Genomic DNA, 21,564 nt, shown 5'->3' on the forward strand with positions numbered 1-21,564 from the left:
TTAGGTGGATTGGCCATGTTAAATTGCCCCTTAATTGGAAAACAAAAAGAATTGGGCACTTTAAATTAAAAGAAAGAATCGGGGTGAATGTGCAAACCCCACACGGACAGTAGTGACCCAGAGCCTGGATCGAACCTGGGACCTCGGCGCCGTGATGCAGCAGTGCTAACCACTGTGCCGCCCCAATAATTTTAATTTTGTAAGATTGTGAGGAAAGGATACCTAGCTCCAAGGAGTGATTTCACCCTAAAAATAGGGATATGATAGATTGAAACAAACTTTATTGCTTTTTTAAAATAAGAGTGCCCAATTCTTTTTTTCCCCCCCAATTAAGGAACAATTTAGCATCCCCAATTCACCTACCCTGCACATCTTTTTTCTTTGGGTTGTGGGGGTGAGACCCACACAGACAGGGGGAGAATGTGCAAACTTCACATGGACCCGGGGCCGGGACCGACACCGGGTCTCCCGTGCCGTGAGGCAGGAGTGCTGACAACTGCGCCACCGTGCAGCCGCAGACAAACTATTGCGAACACATTATTAGAATATCTTTAACACCACACAAGAAAATAGCTCACCTGCACCCCTTAAACAGTGCTGATCAATACAGTGACACTAACCCTTTGTTAAAATAAATTTAGAGTACCCAATTCATTTTTTCCAATTAAGGGGCAATTTAGCTTGGCCAATCCACCTACCCTGCACATCTTTGGGTTGTGAGGACGAAACCCACCCAGACACGGGGAGAATGTGCAAACTCCACACGGACAGTGATCCGGGGCCAGGATCGAACCTGGGACCTTGGTGCCGTGATGCAGCAGTGCTAACCACTGTGCTGCCCCTAACACAATAACCCTTATCTTTAGTTCTACTCTATAGAACCACCACTGACCTCAATCCACTTTTAAATACACTTAACAGACCGAGGCGTACTTGCTTAAGAGATGTTCTTTGAGACTGTTTTAAGAGATAGACCTGAATCCTGTCAGGACAATGCAGGATCTCCAGCTCAAGTCTTCAGAAACTGTCTTCACGGTTTGACATCCAGGAGTCAGTTGAACAATCTCTGCTGCTCTGCTAAACTGCCTGGTACTCTTAGTGCCTCTCATTAGTTGCATCTTACCCAGCTGGAACACAGTGTCTCTAGTTAATTACTCCACAGGGATCCCTTTTAATCTGAACAAAAATCTATTCGTCCAAGCTGTTACGATGTTTTGATTGCACCCCTGGCTCCCAAATAAGCCTAGCTGCCTGGCAAACCAGGATTTTTTTTAGAAACACTGCGCCAGCAGCCACACATACACTAACGCAGGCTTTTAACTCTTACTGCACCAAATACATATAATATAATATATCTGAAATCCCTACACTCATCACAAGCAGTTGAGACAACAGCTCAGGTGCATTTGAAGAGGATGTTGCTGTGGTTGTTGGGAGGGAGAGAGGCGGGGGAAGAAACTTACACTGACAAGAGTTGTGTTGCCGGCGTGCAACACACCCATCGGTGCCAAATTACTTATCTCCTCCGTGCTGCACAACCTCTGAATCCTTTCGCACTATTGTTTGTACGGAACTGTGGCTCAGCCTCCACCCTCATCCGGGCTTTTGTTGAATGGTCTCGGATGACCAGCGGGGAGTGAGTTTTATTTTTCATTTTCTTAAATTACCGTGTCCCGTTGAACAGAACCTAACTCGTCAATCCCATGCAGGACCTTCTTGTGAAATGCTTGTGGTTAAACGGTTTCATTCGGATGTTATTGATAAGCGGGCTGGACGAAATTATTGGGAATTTTCTAATCTTGTCGACGCCCTGACAAATAAAGGGGGTTTTCCCGGCCGCGTGGTTCCGTGTCTTCCGGGGTGGCACCTTGAGCTGACGCAGCTTCTTTCTGACAGGTGGCAGCTCGGAAGCAGCTGGTGGACAGGGAGCTGGAGGAAGTCAAAGCTAATTTTCACTGCGCAGAGAAGGAACTCGAAAACCACCAGAGGAAGGGGGACACTCTGCAGAAAAATCTCCAGGTGATGTTTAATGTGGGTCCTGCAACGTTTAAACAAACTTTCCTCCAGTGTTTCTAGATTCTCTGCTGCTCGGAACGCAGGGACTGGTGTACATCAATTAGCCCGTGGGATCAGTTACACCGTTCAATTACATCTGTGACCCTGATCCATATTATGTCGGCTTTTACTCCATAGCCCTTAAAAGTATAGGCACTGTTGTGCTTTCTTGGTCGTAGCGCCGATGTGGGTGGACCAGGACAGATTGTTGGTGATGTGCACATCGAGAAGTGCGTACGATACTTCTCCTCCTGAAGTTAAGGACCAGCTCCTTAGTTTTGCTGACATTGAGAGAGAGATTGTTGTCATTACACCACGCCACTAGGTTCTCTATCTCCCTCCTGCACTCTGACTCATCGGTGTTCGAGATCCAACCCATTGCGATCATGTCATCAGCAAACTTGTAGATGGGGTTGGAGCCAAATTTTGCCACACAGCCGTGTGTGTATAGGGATTATAATGGGGGCTAAGTCTTGCGGGGCCCAGGTATTGAAGACTATCATGGGGGAGGTGTTGTTGTTTATCCTTACTGACTGTGCTTTGTGAGTCAGGAAGTTGAAGGGATCCAGTTGCAGAGAGAGGAGCCAAGTCTCAGGTTTTGGAGTTTTGATATGAGCTTGGCTGGGATTATGGTGTTGAAGGCAGAGCTGTAGTCAGTGAACAGGAGTCTGACGTACGAGTCCTTGTTGTCGAGATGCTCCGGGGATAGTGTAGGGCCAGGGAGATGGTGGACCGGTTGTGGCGGTATGTGAATTGCAGTGGATCAAGGCATTCTGGGTGTATGGAGTTGATATGCTTCATGACCAACTTCTCAAAGCACTTCATAACGATACATGTCAAGGCCACCGGACGGTAGTTGTTGAGGCATGCTGCCTGGTTCTTTGGCACTGGTATGATGGTGGTGGTCTTGAAGCAAGTGGAAACTTTGGAACGGAGTAGGGAGAGGTTGAAGATGTCCGCGAACACACCCGCCAGTTAGCCCATGCAGGATCCGTCTGGACCCGTTGCTTTCCACGGGTTCGCTTTCAAGAAGGGGTCTCGAGACTGCCCTCGTTGCTCAATAGGAGGTGCAGGGGAAGCAAATTAGGGTAGGGTGGGATGGAGAGAGGGAATAGTCTAATGAGCAGACATCCAATCTGACTTAACCCAGGATTGCGTGCTGGTGTCTAAATATGTTGCTGCGACATCTAGGTTATTGGTGTTTAGGCACTGATTGTTGTAGGTGGATCGATAGCAGTTTCCAGAGTAACCCGCTCACCTTGTTCACTTTGTTTTTGACGTTTCTTTTCCTTTCAGGAAGCATTGAAGGAGAAAGACAACTTCAGTACCTGGCAAGACCAAAGCACTCAGAGAATCACGCACCTGGAAGCGAAGCTGAAAAGGCTGGAGAAAGAGCTAACTCTGAGTCAGAGATCGAGAGAAGAAATTAAAGGTGAGGGCTCTTACTGCCATGGGTATTCCTGACGTATGTTGTCCCCTCATAAAGGTGTTGTCTAAGAGTAGCTAAACGCTGGACCCTCAGCTCGAGGTGAATGTCAGGCTCACTTCACGAATGCCGAGTAAAATGACAGATAGTTAGCTCCGTGCTGTGCCTCCTGGTCTCCCACAGGCCACCGTTTGGAGGTTTTGTCCTGTCGCGCTGGGATAGGACAGGATGGACCTCTGAATGGGTGCGAGCAAGGCAGTCTGCCCATTAACACGACGACACCATCTGACTTTCCGGACTCTCCTCTGTTTGCACAACGGGAGCAAGCCTGTGTCAATTGGGAAAAGTGGAAAAATTGAGCTTGTAAGCAGCCTTTCAGTGTCAGGAGACTGAATCATGTGATGTCTCTATTACAATTAACAGTGCGTTCACGAGCTTACTGCCTACTGACACACTGATCGATTATAGTGATCGTTTGGGCAATGCCAAGTCCAATGCTATGGCAGTAAGGGCAGGTGATAGACGATCGTTTTTGCTATTCTGACTCTGGGCATCATTGCCATATACAACCTTAAATGTGTCTTGTTTCAATTTTAGCCGAGAACCTGATCCTTGCATCCAAACTTAAAGATCTTCAACAGGATCATGAATTCCAACCGAACTCCGGGAACACGGATCTTGCAGCGTTGGTGTGCGAATTGAATAAGAAGGACCGTAATGAGATCGACAAGTGTGAACTGGATGAAGACAGCCATCAGTCAAACAATGTGCACTCTGTCGGAGCGGCGACAGTTGTAGGGTGGCCGGTGAAGGTTGGAGAGGAGGAAATGTTGGATTCAGTGGAAGGACGTCAACTTGGAGAATTGATGGTGACGTCTGTCCTCTCGGACCAAGACAGTGAGGCCAACCTCGAGGAAGACCCAAGTTTAAACGCCAAAGTAAAATTTGAAGTTGTGCCAAGTGGAGCACTGACGGAAACCCGCGGCTCGGAAGAAGCAAGGGACGTGTTCCCAGATCCCGAAGAGAAAACGGGGGCGCGGCCCCACGGCTTTGAGAAAGAAACGGAGGAAGCAGGTGGGGCAGAAGCTGCGGTTGTACCTGGTGACCACACCGAGAAGGGCGAAGCAATGATTGACTGGCTTGACAAACCAATCACCGCGTCCTGGCAATTCGGAGGACGCGAGGTGGAATTGGACGAAGTAAAAACGAAAAATCAGGTGCTGCAGCAGGAGCTGGATGAGCTGAAACAAACGCTTGATAGTAAAACGATTGAAGGCCAGAGAAACCAGCAGACTGTCGCAGAACTGAGGCGGAAGCTAAAGCAGGTGATGCAAAGGAGCGCCGCAGAGGCCGAGTCCCCCACTGCGCTGGTCACTCTGCAGGCAGGGCAGATCAGTACCCTGGAAAAAGACCTGGAGCACGAGAGAACCAAGGTGGCCAAACTGCAAGAGAGCAATAACATACTGGAGCTGGAATGCAGCAAAGTTACCGAGCTTGCTAGATCCAGAGATGCCGGATCAGACGGCGCTGAAATCCAGATCCTGCAGAGTGCTGCGTCTAAGAAGATGCAACAGCTTGAGCAGCAGATTGTGGAACTTAACTGTGAGAAGAGTTGCATTGAGGAGATCATAAAGGCAAACGGCCGGCCAGTCGTCGTTGCTGCCGCCGACGAGAGGGGCGACCTTCTTCTGGAATGTCTGGAGCTCGAAGATGCCCGAAACCTCGAACTTGACGCGATGCTTTCAAACCATCTGTGCTACGACCCGGGAGAAATGCTGGGGCGGAAGCTGGACGAGGAGAAAACCCGTTTTGTGGAGATCATGAAGGGGGGCGACGGAAGCGGCCACGGGAAAGGCAATCGAGAGCTCTTCTTCGAGTACTTGAAGCACAAGGTGGTCGAGCAACTCGAGTTTGACGAACGGCTGCTGGAGCATCAGAAACTCCTGGGTGAACTTCAGAAAATGTGCGACGAGCTGGTGGCAGAGAAGGAGCAAGAAGAGCAAGCGAAAAGGCAGGCGCAGGAGAGGTTTGACCGTCTGCAGGCCAGAATTCACCGGGAGACACAGCAGTTAACAGTGGCGCTGGAAGTCCAAAGTAAAAACATTGAGGGACTTCTCCTGAGCATGGAAGAGAAGGACCACACCATTCAGGTTTTAAATGAACGCCTGCAAGATGCTTCAGCGGTGCTGATACGCCTCCGGAAAGAGAATTGCGAACTGAAAGCTAACTGTAAGACGCAGAAGTGCGTCGACAATGCAGGTCTCCCCGAGGATATCGTGCTGGGGCAGCACACTGGTGCACCGTCCCCTCAGGCCAAGCAACATGAAAATGGTGGCGTGCTGTCCATGGGCGGGCAAGCCCTCACAATCGAGGGAAGGCCTGCCGATGGGACCGTCCAAAATTCAGAGACCGGCCGCGATGAAAACGTGTGTGATAACTCAATGCTCCTCCCTATTGAGCAGGCGATCCGTTTGATTCCGACCCAGGAGGATCAATTCGAAGAACCAGAGGAGCGCGGTTCTGCTGTGAGGAAGATGCCAGAAATGAACGAGGACCCTGCTAAACAGGAGCAGCAGACAACAAAAATCGAAGCCAGCCGCTGTGAGACATCGCCAATTGTACCAAAGGAGCAGAGGGCAAGCTCTGTCCCATCTACCGGAACTCCCTCGGGCAAACCAGGGATTACCTGTGCAGTTGTTTGTGCGTGGCAGAATATTCAGCTGACCCAGGATGCTGAAAGCCTACGGCCGCGTAAGGAGCAGAATGATGTGGCGGGCAATGGCGGCGGTCACAGGCAGAGCATCAGATGTCCTGGTGGTTTGCAGATGAAGATCGGCGAGCTGCAGGAGGAGTTGGTGAACCTACACACCAAGACATCCCCGGACGAAGCTGAAACACTGACTGAGAAGGGAACAACGGAAATTGCCAACTCTAAATTTGCTCTGGTTTTGGGAGAAAAGCAGTCCGTTGGTGAATTGAGAACCGAGGCAGAGCTGATTGAAGAAGTGGAAAGGGTGACCGGCAGATTTAATAAAGCCTTAAAGGTCACAGAAGGGGAACGGCAAAAGACAGAAGAATTGAACCAGAAAGTGGTTGGAGCTTTGAACGAAGAATTGAACTCCTTGCACGAAAGATGCACGATTCTGGAGCAAGACAGGGAGCGTCTCTGTGCGGAAGTCCGGAAAGCCCAGGACGCAGCCGGCGGAATGCAGTCCGAGAGAGAAGGCTTAATGGAGGCGATCCAATTCAGCGAGGCTCTGCTGAGAGGGAGCACCGAAGAGAAAAACCGCCTGGAGCGAGAGCTGGAGGTCCTGCGAGAGTGGAGGCAGAAGGGCCTGGGAGACGGCCCTCCCTGGCAAGCTGGAGAGGAAAGCGGCCAGGAGGAACGGCGAACGCTGCGGGGAACGCAGGACCAAATGCTGGAGCTGGAGGACGAATGCAGGGTGTTGAACAGCGAGGTGGCGAGTGCAAAGCTGACCCAGGAGCAGCTTGAGGAAGAGTTGGAGAAAGCCCAGTCTGAGAAGTCTGAACTCCAGTGTCAGGTGCTGTACAGTTTTGTTCTCCCTTTTATTTTTCCGGATTCTCCCACCATATTTTCCTGACTGGGCCTAACGTTGCAGGGCCCTGACTCCATGCATGGATATGCCCAGGGTTTAAGCGAGGCCGTTTCCGCCCCCTGTTCTGCTTCATAGCAGAAAGCCTTGCATTTACACAGCACCGTTCCATGACCAGGATGGCTCAAACCCTTGTTTTTACAGCCAGTGAACTGTATAGTGTTGCTAACGTTTGGTTGGCTCTTAATTCGTAATTTGCTCTGTTTGTTTAACCTTTGCTCTAGAGTCGCCAGGTATCGTTATGATACCGCCTCGAGGTTCAAGTACTGATCAATAACTCAACACACCAATTAGTAAGATTCAAATCAAAACACATTTATTATATACAGTAAGTCACTACTTATGCATATAACTCTTACTTTCTAGACTATTTCTATCACTAAAAGGCCTATGCTTAGCTTCGGAATTGGTCCACCAGGTCAGGTGAACAAATGGCCTTTCGTTCAGGTCCTGAGTCTGCAGGATTCAAAAGCTGGTATGGACTGGTAGCTGGGAGCGCCTATCTCGTAGCGAGCGTTGACTGGAGACTTACTTGGTTGGTGCGGCAGCTTAGATAGGTCACTCTCGGGTTGATTCGCTGCTGAGTGACCCTGCCAAGAAGACCGATTTGAACTTGGGGACTCTATTTTATAGACCCCAGGGTCTTCCCGCCCTTTGGGGCGGACCCCGTATCTGGTTCCAAGTGATTGGACTACGTTCCGATCACTTGGATCGATTTCTCCAATACTGGACTTCCGTGATCGCTGGGCGGTCTCTAGGTGTCCGTTGTCCTTCCTTTGTCTTGGCTCCTGCTGGCGCCGAGGAGTCTGGCTTGGCCTTATTCACCTTAAATGTTTCCATTGTACCCGGGGATCGCTCATTAGTATGCAGATGGCTGCTGGTTTCAGTGCTGTCTGGGCTTTTGCAAGTTCTAATACACAGGATTTCTGCACTTGCTGGTTTTTGCCTGTGTTGGCTGAATTTCCCTTTAGTCTTTGCGGATCTCCATTTTAAGTCGGGAAGTGGCCAACCCAGGTGGCTACAATAGTCACTGTTTGTAGTGTAGGAAATGTTAGTATATTTATTATCCTACCTGACTCCACTTGCCTGTTTTCACATGACTGGTTTGCATTGCCCTGGGGTTGAGTCGAGAGTCATAGATTATCATAGAATTTACAGTGCAGGAAGAGGCCATTCGGCCCATCGAGTCTGCACCGGCTCTTGGAAAGAGCACCCTACTTAAGGTCAACACCTCCATTCTATCCCCATAACCCAGTAACCTCACCCAACACTAAGGGCAATTTTGGACACGAAGGGCAATGTTTCATGGCCAATCCACCTAACCTGCACATCTTTGGACTGTGGGAGGAAACCGGAGCACCCGGAGGAAACCCACGCACACACGGGGAGGATGTGCATACTCAGCACAGACAGTGACCCAAGCCAAAATCAAACCTGGGACCCTGGAGCTGTGAAACAATTGTGCTATCCACAATGCTACCGTGCTGCCCGTGCTTTCTGGGTGAAAGAACATAAAAACATTCATCAATGTCAAATGGTGAGAGGACATACACAAGAGTCCTTTTGAGAGCAGTCAGGGGTCTGAGGGACCTTGAGGGTTGGGACTTGGTAGCATCTGGACTGGCTCTGGGAGTCTTGCAACAGACGGCGCAGGGCAGTAGTTGTCACCGTTATAAATTTTGAATAATTTTACATCACGTTGGAAGAGTTTATAGAACCACCAAACGTGTCTATATTTAGACAATTCTGTGCAGTAATGAGGGACATTAAAATGAGGACCCATTCACCCTCTCGCTCAGTGAAAGGTCCCTCTGCACTGTTTCGTAAAGAACATAACAGCCATCCCTCGTGCCCTGTTCAATAATTAACCTGGTACCATCGCAATGATCTGATTATTTGCTGTTTGTTGGAGCTTGACATTAACAACTTGGCTGCCGCGTTACAACGGCGACAATTACTTCATTGGCTGTAAACTCCTTTGGAATATCTTTTTTAAAAATTATTCATTCATGGAATGTGGGCGTCCCTGGCTGGGCCAGAATTTGTTGCCCGTCCCTAACTGCTCCTTGAACTGAGCCGCCAGGCATTAAGAGCCGACCACGTTGCTGTGGATTTGCAGCCACATGTAGGCCAGGCCGATTAAGGGAGGCAGATTTCCTTTGGGAACCAGATGGGTTTTTAATGAAAATCGACCCAAGTGCTTTCATGGGACGTGGTTAGATTTTTAATTCCAGGTTTTTATTGAATTTAAATTCCGCAAGCTGCCGTGGTGGGATCTGAACCCGTGTCGCCAGAGCATGGTGGGTTAGCACTGCTGCCTCACGGCGCCAGGGACCCCGGGTTCGATTCCAGCCTCGGGTGACTGTGTGGAGTTTGCACGTTCTCCCCCGTGTCGGCGTCGGTTTCCTCCCACATTCCAAAGATGTGCAGGTTGGGTGGAGTAGCCATTCTAAGTTGCCCCTTAAGTGTCCAAAGAGTTGTGGGTTAGGTGGCGTTATAGGGAGTGGGCCCAGTTAGGACGCTCTTTCAAAGGGTAGGTGTAGACCGAATGGCCTCCTGCACTGTGGAGATCCTAATGCCCTGGGTCTGTGAATTACTAGTCCTGGGGTAATACCACTCCCCCATCGCCTTCCTTAAGGTCGTGAAAGGTGCTTTATAAATGCTGGCCATTTCATTCTCCAAAGCAAATTTTTGTTCAAAGTTTCATTTTACGGTTAAACCCTTTAGTACTTCAAAAGACCGGGGCGACTTAGCTTCTCGTGTCGACATTCCATATGCGCATTGTGATTATGACTTTTTAAAATCCCATATCAAAATGTGAACCGCCTTGCATCTCCCTCCACCCTACCTTTTTCTCCCCCACTGAAATCTTCTCCAGCTCCCTGGTAGCCAAACCCATGGTTCCATTCTTTGTGTGTGCGGTGGGCGACGGGACAATATCAGTGTGACATTGTGACTGGTTGCTGTCACAGCTGACTGTGCGCCCCACCTCGCTGATCCTCCACGCCAGGCAGCAATTATGAGGTGAAATTCTGACCTGATTTCTCCTCCCTCCTGGAGAGGCACTGAGGACAGATTAGCTCCCCGGCTTCTCTGCTGTTGAGCTCTGCCAACTGGTCAAAGGTCTGAAGTTGAAAGCTCTCTGGTGCCTGTGTCTCGGTTCCACCCTGACGCACCCACTAGCTGAACCGCCAGGGCCTTTTTATTTTTTGCTCTGTATACGTATGCTTCTCCAAGTCATGCTTCCAGCCCGTGCAAAAATAAGACACAAGAAATAGGTGCACATTTATCACCCGTTCGAATGGTGCTTGCAGGTTGACCGTCTGCAGAAAGTAGCTGCCGAGCTGGACAGAGAAAAGATGGAACTGCAAGCCAAGTTGAAGCAGTCACAGAGGAGCCCAGTAGGCAAGGAGGTGATTCTGCAAGAGAACGGCCTTCCTGAGGACCTCCTGCCCGTCGGCAGCCAGCAGCTAGGTACCGTGTGAATGACCTGTCGTACATTATTACTCCTCGGCGATATGGTGGGGGCAGCTATTGTGTAGGAAGGCGGCGGGATTTCGGAAACTTTGGGATCTCCCATTTGCTGGAGGATTCTCCTTTCGTTTGCAGGGTGTTTATATTTTATCTGGAAGATAGGTTGTGGCAAAGTCCTTATCCACGGAATTTAATTAATTGTGTACCTGTAGAATCGTCTACCCCAGAGAGTCGTGGATGCCCCGTCATTGGCTGGGAGGGACAGACAAAGTGGGGTCTCGGGATTAAGGGATATGGGGAGCAGGAGGGGAATTGGAGCTGAAGCCCAAGATCAGCTTGATCATATTGAATGGCAGAGTAGGGTCAACAGGCCATTTGTTTCAGCACGATTCGCCACTCCTGTCCAAATGCAGGAAGACCTGGACAATGTCCGGGCTTGGGCTGACAGGTGGCAAGTAACATTCGCACCACTCCCAAGTGCCAGGCAATGGCCATCTCACCACCATCACCACAAGAACGTGAGTATGTAACTAGGTGAATACTTCTGCATTGAGAGAGTGTTTCATCGTGAGAGGTGCAGCTTTTCAGGCCCCCGTTTGTTCAGGGAGGGGCATTGCACAATTCATCTGTAACTGTGCCAGTGGCTGGCCCACTTCCATCCGTCAGCTAACGTTGCTGAAAGTCAGCATTGCTGCTACTTCTGGAACCTTGCACCAGCCCAAAATGAGCTGCAGTGGTTGTCTACATAACAGTGCTAACTGCCTCTCATAAAGTAATCGACCATCAACCAAGTTGGAACAGAAAAGCCCCCCCTCCACCCAGTGAGTCCTGTCCTGCAATTTGCCCCGTTCTGCTCCAGTTTGCCTCTGTACCGGGCCGATAAAAGTTATTGAATAGGAAACCAGTCAAGACGTTTCTGAAAGAGGGTGATGGCAATAACGTCCTTGGGTACAGGCAGCTTGAACTGGTTCCTGAAAGTCACATTAAGTTGAAACTTTGTAAGTCGGAAGCGATTTTCCCAAAGGAACAATGGTGCAGGAGGAGGGGGGGGGGGGGGGGGGGGTGGTAATTATTCCTGATCCAAGGAAGGAAATCAGCCACGGGGCGCCCGGCGGTTTTGAATGCTCTCAACTCCTTGCCCTGTCAAGCCGCTGAGGTGACTGTTGACTGCCACACGTCTCAGCACAAGTTCCTCGTTTCGCGTGGGGGATATAACGAAGCAGTTCTACCACTTGTCAGTTTAGCCTTGAACGTGTGCGAGTCTGAGCGCCTATTAAATACAATACAAGTGCATAAATGCATTTGGTTGTGCCAAAACAATTTAACAGAATAAAACACCTGTTTCCAACCTAATAAAGCGGGTTCAACTAGTCCAGCTATGCAGAGGGGCGGCGCTAAACGTCAGTGCGCTCCATGAACGCTGTAGAGTCAAGATGGTGTGCCGGTGTACAAATGGTGTGCCGGTGTAACTCGAACGTCATAAAGCCAAGGACTGTCTATATTGTGAATTAGTAAATTCTCGTGTGCACTTCATTTTCGCACAAGTGCTTCGCACCTGTGGTGAAAATGATGAAACACACGGCAACCGCAAAATGGAAACCTAAACAAATTGTCATTAAGTTCTGTCCCTTGGGGATTTAACCTGTCAGAAGGACTTTATAACGTAAAATTCTTGCTATTTCTTTCAGCTCCGACGCAAATCACAGCAAGGAAGCTGGGGGCTGACCTGGAAGCTTTGAGGCAAACCCTTCAAGAGAAAAGTGAAGAGGTTGATCGCAATCTGTTCAACTTTTCCGACCTGGAGAAGAAGCGTCAAGAGCTACAGGCTGCCAACAAGATCCTGTTTAAAGCTGTCAATCACCTTCATCCGTGCAAGGCTGAAACTCTCAACGGTGACCCATTGAATGCCGTAGGTTCGGTCCCACAGACCCCGACTGAAGATGGGAAGCCAGTCGCTGGACGGACGATTGGCGGAGACCCTGCCCAGGCAGGTGAACGGGACCAGACTAAGACCAACCCGAGGTCAAAGGGGCGTTCTGATCTTGCAGGACGCTTACCGAGGTTAAATCCTGCAGACCTCATGATGAAGATCAGTGCCGCTGAACTCGCTACTCGAATACAGCGGAATCGGCAATTCAGGCATCATCTGTCTGTGGCGTTTGATGAAACAGAGTACGAACCATACGGGCTGCCTGACGTGGTGCAAAAGGGTAGGTTGCTAGCCTCGTTTCAGGGCAGGCACAACACCGTGTTGGAAACAGTAAAGCTCTCACTACACGACTTCCCACCAAACACTCAGGACAGGTACAGCACTGGGTTACTTACAGAGTAAAGCTCCCTCTACACTGTCCCCATCAAACACTCCCAGGACAGGTACAGCACGGGGTTAGATACAGAGTAAAGCTCCCTCTACACTGTCCCCATCAAACACTCCCAGGACAGGGACAGCACGGGGTTAGATACAGAGTAAAGCTCCCTCTACACTGTCCCCCTCAAACTCTCCCAGGACAGGTACAGCGCGGGGTTAGATACGGAGTAAAGCACCCTCCACACTGTCCCCATCAAACACTCCCAGGACAGGTACAGCACGGTGCTAGATACAGAGTAAAGCTCCCTGTGCACTGTCCCCATCAAACACTCCCAGGACAGGTACAGCACGGGATTAGATACAGAGTAAAGCTCCCTCGATACTGTCCCCATCAAACACTCCCAGGACAGGTACAGCACGGTGTTAGATACAGAGTAAAGCTCCCTCTACACTGTCCCCATCAAACACTCCCAGGACAGGTACAGCACGGGGTTAAATACAGAGTAAAGCTCCCTCTACACTGTCCCCATCAAACACTCCCAGGACAGGTACAGCACAGGGTTAGATACAGAGTAAAGCTCCCTCTACACTGTCCCCATCAAACACTCCCAGGACAGGGACAGCACGGGGTTAGATACAGAGTAAAGCTCCCTCTACACTGTCCCCCTCAAACTCTCCCAGGACAGGTACAGCGCGGGGTTAGATACGGAGTAAAGCACCCTCCACACTGTCCCCATCAAACACTCCCAGGACAGGTACAGCACGGTGCTAGATACAGAGTAAAGCTCCCTGTGCACTGTCCCCATCAAACACTCCCAGGACAGGTACAGCACGGGATTAGATACAGAGTAAAGCTCCCTCGATACTGTCCCCATCAAACACTCCCAGGACAGGTACAGCACGGTGTTAGATACAGAGTAAAGCTCCCTCTACACTGTCCCCATCAAACACTCCCAGGACAGGTACAGCACGGGGTTAAATACAGAGTAAAGCTCCCTCTACACTGTCCCCATCAAACACTCCCAGGACAGGTACAGCACAGGGTTAGATACAGAGTAAAGCTCCCTCTACACTGTCCCCATCAAACACTTCCAAGGCAGGTACAATACTGGGTTAGATACCCAGTATTTGCCAGTGATACCTTTTCCCTCATGGGTTAAGTAATTGGCCGCCACTCAGTTGGGGAGAGTAATGTTGTGGCATTGTCTGTACCGGACCAGATCCCAAAATTCATTCGAATACAGGACAGGAACCCCCAAATACTTGTTTTCAATTTGGAAGACTGAGGAAAGGATACTTCATCCTGAAGTGATTCACTGACAAATAGGGATGTTTTATTAAAACAAACTATTATTAACGCAGGATTAAACAAATTAACATCACAATAGCTTTTCAGTTAACAGTTAAACACTTCAAGTAAAAGGAAACCCTGTTTACCACTAACTTGTATTGTCTCAATCTCCAATTCAGCAAAGCACATTGCAGACCAAAAGTCACTTAGAAATAAAGCTAACAAACGCAGGATTACTTGCCGTACACTTGTGTAGAGATTCCTTGGAAAGACTGATTGTAAAGAGAACGAGAGAGAGGCCCTTTCAGAAACAGCTTGCAGATCCTTCTGTCTGTCAGACTACTGCTCAACCTGCAGCATTTTGGCAAAAACTGCTGTTTTACTTAAAGCTCCTAACAGACTGGCAAACCCTTTTCAAACTGCAAAACTTTTTTTTTTACAAATTTAGAGTACCCAATTCATTTTTTCCAATTAAGGGGCAATTTAGCGTGGCCAATCCACCTACCCTGCACATCTCTTTTGGGTTGTGGGCGAAACCCACGCAAACATGGGGAGAATGTGCAAACTCCACACGGACAGTGACCCAGAGCGGGATCGAACCTAGGACCTCGGCGCCGTGAGGCAGCAATGCTAACCACTGCGCCACCGTGCTGCTCTCAAATTGCAAACCTACAGGCAGACCTCGCTCCTCCCATTAATGACATAATTTTTATCCCATGACCTGTTTACCTATATCTAAATACAATGTCTGAAATGATCTATCCTCCAGCGAATTGAATCTCCAACAATCAAACCTAAAGTTCCATGAGGCCTCTCTGGAAACAAATACATGGTTGGAATGGATGGTGATCTCACTTTTACGACGTCTTAATTGCACTTTTTGCAGCCGCAGTGTCTGGCTACTTTAATCTAGATTCTTTAATAATATTACTGCAACGTGAATATATATACTTCAACTCTGGCTTTTAAAAACATTACTGGAACACATATAAAATACAATATATATACCAATTTCTTGCATTCTTCACACATCGCTGAGCTGGCAATGTGGAGACCCGCCAAGAATAATGCTCTGGGGACCGGGGGCTAGCGATGACATAAACCCATTGTCGATTGACATAAAAACCTACCTGGTTCATTAAAGTCCTTCAGGGAAAGAAATCTGCCGTCCTTACCCCGGTCTGGCCCCAGACACCCCCACCACCGGGGGGGGGGGGGGGTCGATGGCGAGAGTGGCGTTTGTTGCCCATTCCTTGGTGGCTTGCCACCTCGGGGAGCGGTTGAGAGCCCACATTGCTGTGGGGTCTGACGTCGCACGTGGGACAGACCCGGGGGGGGGGGGGGGGGGGGTGAAGGGTGGCAGATTTCCCCTCCCCAAAAGGTGTGGGTGAAGCAGACAATTGACGATGGTGGTCGCGGCGACAAGCTTACCAATTCCATCCCGAACGTGTTAATTGTGTTTAAATTCCACTGCCAGCTGCCGTGGTGGGGTTTGAACCCAGGGCCCCAGACCATTAGCAGGGGCTCCTGGGTTACTAGTCCATTGATCGTACCACAAAGCCACCATTTCTTAATGCACTGTAGCGTGGTCAGAGCTTAGCTGAAAGTCATCTCACCGTCAAAAATATAAAACGTTTTCTATCAGATTTGTCCAGTCCTTATTTGAAATAGGAGCAGAAGTAGGCCATTTGGCCCCTCCATAAATATAACCTCCCATCTACCCCCATAACGCCTCACCCCCTTGTGAGTCAAGAGCCTATCTCTGGTTAGTCCGAGAGCCTAACAAGCTCCCCTTTGAGTAAGGATAGGATGACTGAAAATGACTTTTCAAGAAAAAAAACTGCACTGAACTATTTAATAATTTCTTTCTGGGCTGGTCAGTCCCTCAGCAAATGGAAATACATTTAATGTAAAAGCTCTTAAAACCTGCCTGTGCGTGCCTGTCGCGTCTCCCTGGACCAGCGGCAATCGGTGAATCCGGCACTTTGGCCCTGGCCAGGGTTGGGATGCGGCAGTGTTTGAGGACAGAGCCACATTCGCGTGAATTGACGCAGAAGATCCCAGAAAGGATGAGTGTGGGTGGTTTGGGATCTAACTCTTGTTCTGTTGGAAATTGCCCCCAAGTTCGGCGAATGCTGCTGAATTGGACAGTGAACCAGACCCCCATCGCAAGCCTGTTTGTGTGTGTTTTTACCCCATAGTTTTTATTGAAGACTTTATTTTTGTTGTTGCAGGAACAACCCGCTCCCCCCCCCCCCCCCCCTTTTTGAAACCTGTACATTGTCTGCAGAGTTCTGATGTCAGTCTCTCTTTTACAGGTTTCGCAGACATTCCTTCTGGTCCCGCCTGCCCACACATCCTACGCCGAGCAACTCTAAACTCCACACTTTGTTCCCAGCAACAGGGAGAGGGGAAGTCTGTGTAAAACTTGGCTCCTTCAAAGATGCACACTAGGTGATAGCTGCAAGGAGTAGCTACAGGACAATGCACCCTAACCGGCAGCAACAGAAAGTTTCCAGATGAAGACTTCATGGTATTTTTTTTTTAAAGGGGAAGCTGCTTACAGTTTTTTTGCTTGGATATAAAAGTATATATATTTAGTATGTCTAACCAAGTGAGTGCAGATGATGAATGAGGCTGTCCAGGTGTATGTGTCTCACTCTCGGTCCTTCCCCCTCTGAGACAGATCGCTCCGTGTTTTAAGTTGCACAGTCATCCACTCTGCTTGCGTTAAAGGTGCGTTTGTTTGTTGATGTTTAAGCTCCTTCACTCGGTCTTAATTTATTTGGGTCTTTGTGTTTTAAAGGGAAGGGTGCGCGGGTGCTGCACATTGGTGCACTTCTTGTTACGGGCTGGGTTCCAGGTACAGTTCCTCGCCCGCAGCTTTCTACACTATTCGGGAATCCGTCAAGGTTTTGTGGGAGGTGTCGCAAAGAGTTTGGCGGGGGGGGGAACGAGATCAGTCCCCCTCCGATTGGCCTTTGGCACCTTCTGTCAGTGACCAGAGAGAGCACGTCTGGCCGCATGTGCGTGTCTCGTCAGTTTTGCTTTAGTTACAAATGCTGAGATGGTTCTGTTGGTCTTGTGTGGATGATAAGGATTGCTTTTCGCACAGCGAGGAACGCGCAACGCCCAAACCTCTCCAAAGAATTGAAACCTAATGAAGAAGGAAGGCATTCCAAATTTCTGCATTATGTATCTTGTCGGTACCATAGGTGTTGGGATCCCGTTGAAGGATTTTATTTATTGATATTTTTACTTTGAGATTTTGGGAAATGTGGAGGACACTTTTTGTATTCCTGGTTTCTACGAGGACTGCATCCAAACTTCAATGCTGCCATTTTCAAAATATTTTTAACATGGATGGATATCCCAGGACTATCTTGTTCTCTAATATTCCTTCTATTTTGGGTCAATTACTCTATGCTGACAATGCACTAAAGGATGTGTTACCCTCGATACGTTTGGTTCTATTCAGGACAGGAAAGAATGAACAAAAGTCCGATTCTGCTGTGGTTGCAAATGCCATGTTAGACTCTTTACTTTGCGATGAAAGTGCTGCTTTTTGTTCGTTTAACAATGTGTGTTCCAATTGATCTGAGCAACAGAATTTATTCGGTGCCTCGTGCCCACTGTGAGGCCTGACAGGGTGTTGAGTGAGTGGGTCCAGGAGGCTGCTACGATTTTGTCCCCTGGGCGCAGCCAGCTTACCAGAACGGTGGCAGATATTCGCACCCAGATCGTAGGAGCCAGCAGAATCAAAAGCCGCCTTGCGTCCTCGCAATTCCTACGGGGGCCCGGCGAAGTGCCGGCGCGATTTTGCCACGACTTGGGGGAACAGACTGTTCGGCGAAAGGCGGTGAATCGGCTACAGGGACGTGTCTCGAACGCCGTGGGGTGTTGTCGGGAAGAGGTGTTGTTTACAGTGACAGAGCATCACTAAAGGTATCGGCAGGAGTTTGGGATGGCAATATCTCAAATTCGGTTACACTAAACAGCTCCACGAGAATCTTCTCTAACATTGAGTCGAAGAATCACGGGCAGTAGGACACTCTGCATTCTCCAAATCGGGCAGCATACTTTAAATTAAACACAAAAAGAAAATCTTCAGGTGACGTTTTTGAATTGAACACCGTTATAGCTTGGAGCCTCTAGCTTTCACTCATTTGTAAGATGTGCTAAAGTGAATTGTGGTTGTTTCATTCACTTAGTGAATGAATGGGGCTATTCATAATTTTTTTAACACTATATAGAATTGGTTCTTTTGCACTCGAGGCATTTTACCATAAGCACAGCACAGAAACGGGTCACTCGGTCCAACATTATGGACTAGTCACTGGACTAGAAATCCAGAGGCCCCCGCGCTAACGCTCTGGCCGGGGGGGGGGCAAACCCCACCACAGCAGCTGGTGGAATTTAAATTCAATCAATAGACATCTGGAATATAAAGCTAGTCTCCGTAATGGCGACCGTGGCAACTATCATTGGTGGTGGTAGAAACCCCAGTTCGTTCGCTAGTGTGCTTGAGGGAAGGAAATCTGCCAGCCTGGCCTGGCCTGGCCTACACGTGACCCCGAATCCACGGCAATGTGGTTGACCCTTAACTGGTCTCTGAAATTCCCTCGCGCGGCACTCGCTTCAAGTTCGGTCAGGGATGGGCAGTGGTGCCCACATCCCCATTAACAGAGGGGGGGGGGGGGGAGAGAAAATAAGTCATCTCACACATTAATGAAAGGATGGTTACCAGCAGGGCATCCATTTTATTCCCACATAGGAGACCAGGAACGTCTATTCCTGAAGGTGTAGTCATTTAGGAATGACTCTTTGCCTTGCCAGCAGCACCGATGCCCATTTCATGGCTGGGCAGCCCTTCCATACCTGGCCCTGAAGCCATTACCCGTTGGCAATCTCTGAGCGGAGTCTCCCAACGCTGAGTCGACTGCATGGGAGCCACCTCGCGTTTGGGATTTTCTAAGTCACACTAAGTTTCACTGTCTCCTCCGTCAAGGGGACGCTCAAGGCCAGTCACTTGCTTTTTATAAATAACCCCCCCCCCCAACCGATTTTTTGTTACGGCAACCTCAATTAAAACTCTGCAATGTCCTGACAGTTCTGCTGCCCCATTTGTGCTGGGAACTTCAAGTTGCCGTAAGCATCATCTCGGCTCTTTTACCCCGCTGGTGCAAAGGGGTTCCAGCACTTTAGTGCCATCGGAGGCATTGAGACGCATGTCGACTAAATCCAGGGGTGATGGATATGAGATTTGACGGTCTGTAACTGCCGTTTGTATTGCTGTTCCAAAAGTCCATTTGCTTTAAACCTCGTGTCTGAGAATTCCGATCCGCTGTGTAGCAATCTCGTGTCCGATTGTTTGCATTTCTTCAATCTAATCTTCAGTATATGGTTCTCTTCACACCCGGATGTTCCATATCAGCTGCCAAATATAACAGCCTTGAGCTGCTCACTTTTACATCAAGTGCTGAGATTCCTTTGTCAGTGGATGATAACCTAAGTGGCGACTGTTTGGTGGGAACGGGGGGGGAGAGAAATAAAGCCATATGATGGTACAGTGGAAAGTGTGAAATGGTGTGTGATGTTATTCCTGTAGACTGCACAATGCGAGAAAGGGTTTGTGTTTTGATGAAAGCGACCTTTCACGTGGCCTCATTTGTTCTTGCAGGATATCCCATCAACAGTGGTTTTCACACTTTCGAGCCACTGGGTGCATAGTGGCTGGATGGCCTTAGATAACAACCTCCCCCAAACTGAATCTTTATGACAGCTGCCTCAAGCTTTAGTAGGTTCCCTCGGTACACAGTCCTGGACTTTGGAATGTACCAGTCTGCAACACTGGGCAGTGGGCAGCGCTTTGTACCAGGGAAGGCCAACAGATTTCAGACAAAAGAGTATCTTTCACTGATACTGATGGTCGAGCAGCTGTAGTTGATGGTTGCAGAATGCACTGATGAACAGAGGCATGTTGGGAAAGACCATGCGGAATACGCGCTGCAGATGAAGACGTGGATGGTCAAATTCTATTTTTAGATTTGTAATCTGGGACAGCGCTATCGCAGGCGTAGACACTCTGAAGTGCAGGTAGCTTCAGTCTGTTTTGCTCAAAATATACTCCATTCATAAATTTATAAAAACATGTTACAGAACATTCCAAATTTGAGCACAATAATGTTCAGATTTCCTCCATACAGCACCTTCCTCTGAGTTGCCTCGATTCAATTACAATACTCTTGATATTTACAATAAATGTTCTGTTAGGTATACACCCCAAGGGATCCTATAAAGTTTCCCCTAATACAGGGTCTTTCACCATCATCTTAATGGTGTTCGGCACCCTCTCTTTTGGGGTGCCACTCTTTAAGATTCCTCTGTTCGGCCAAAGCCCCTACAAAAGGAAAATAAACAACCACAGTCGCCTCTTTAACATCAAAGGACACAAGATCGGATCAAAGCCTTTGCCGAAACCTCCCAGTGCGCAAGTGAAAAATAAAACGCAAATTTGCCCGCATCCGGGAAGCTACATGACCATGGTCTCTCCCCTCCTCTATCTTCTCTCTCCTATCTCCTTCTTCTGATCCTGTACAACTGTGAGCCGGACCCTTGCATGGAGGCCCTTTTTAATCCCTCTCTGGCTCTCGTATCCTACCGTATTTGGTAAAAGCAATTCATCAGCACCATTCGTACACAATTGATATGATCAATACACCATGGTTACATTAATAGATCATCATGCACCATCCACAGTTATGCAAGTGGGCCATTGATATTAGCTACATCCTGAACTACATGTAACAATGTGCAAGGCGTGTGCAGGCGGTTCAAAGTCTAAATTGGTCTTTGCTAATGCAATTACAAACAGAATTTAGCTGTACAATCAAAGATGCAAAACAGCCAGTCATTTTTAATCATTCTTTTCCTGTCTCTTAATGTTAAACTGTACATTTCTTAGACAGGCTCAATCATTTTAATCTGTTCAAGTTTCCATTTAATCATCCTGAGTTCGAACCTCTTCCCCTTTGTTATCCCTAATCATCGGGCGGCAACCTTTATTCACGCCCAATCTAATCAATGCAGACAGCTCTTCGCAAACCAGTTTAACAAAAGCTCACACATACATTTATTATGTTCAATACCTAAAATTCACAGTTCAAGGAAAAATATGTAAGAAACCGTATTTCTTAGTGGAGAACATTGTGATCATTAAAACGGAAATTATAACCTTTAGCCTGACGTGTGTTTATAGTTGCCAAGGCCTAAATAGAACATAAGAAATAGGAAAAGGGTTGCCAACTGTGATTCCTGAATTTGTACCAATGCTCAAGCCACCAGTTGGCCGACATATCCATCCTTGTGATGTCCTGCCTTCCTACACCAGTGGAAA

General features: G+C 48.6%; 1 protein-coding gene across 1 annotated transcript in view; it reads left to right on the top strand.

The window, feature by feature from the left end:
* The window catches only part of LOC140399888 (uncharacterized), a 35,336-nt gene extending 15,584 nt beyond the window's left edge, over positions 1–19,752 (top strand). Inside the window, exons 10-15 of the mRNA XM_072489360.1 lie at positions 1,897–2,019; positions 3,352–3,487; positions 4,079–7,023; positions 10,410–10,569; positions 12,258–12,779; positions 16,487–19,752. Of these exons, the coding sequence (XP_072345461.1) occupies positions 1,897–2,019; positions 3,352–3,487; positions 4,079–7,023; positions 10,410–10,569; positions 12,258–12,779; positions 16,487–16,593 (3,993 nt within the window). The 3' untranslated portion in view covers positions 16,594–19,752. The remainder of the gene's footprint in view (positions 1–1,896; positions 2,020–3,351; positions 3,488–4,078; positions 7,024–10,409; positions 10,570–12,257; positions 12,780–16,486) is intronic.
* Positions 19,753–21,564: the final 1,812 nt, after the last annotated feature.

This window comes from Scyliorhinus torazame, chromosome 24 (genome assembly GCF_047496885.1).
Source record: "Scyliorhinus torazame isolate Kashiwa2021f chromosome 24, sScyTor2.1, whole genome shotgun sequence".
Lineage (NCBI taxonomy): Eukaryota > Metazoa > Chordata > Chondrichthyes > Carcharhiniformes > Scyliorhinidae > Scyliorhinus > Scyliorhinus torazame.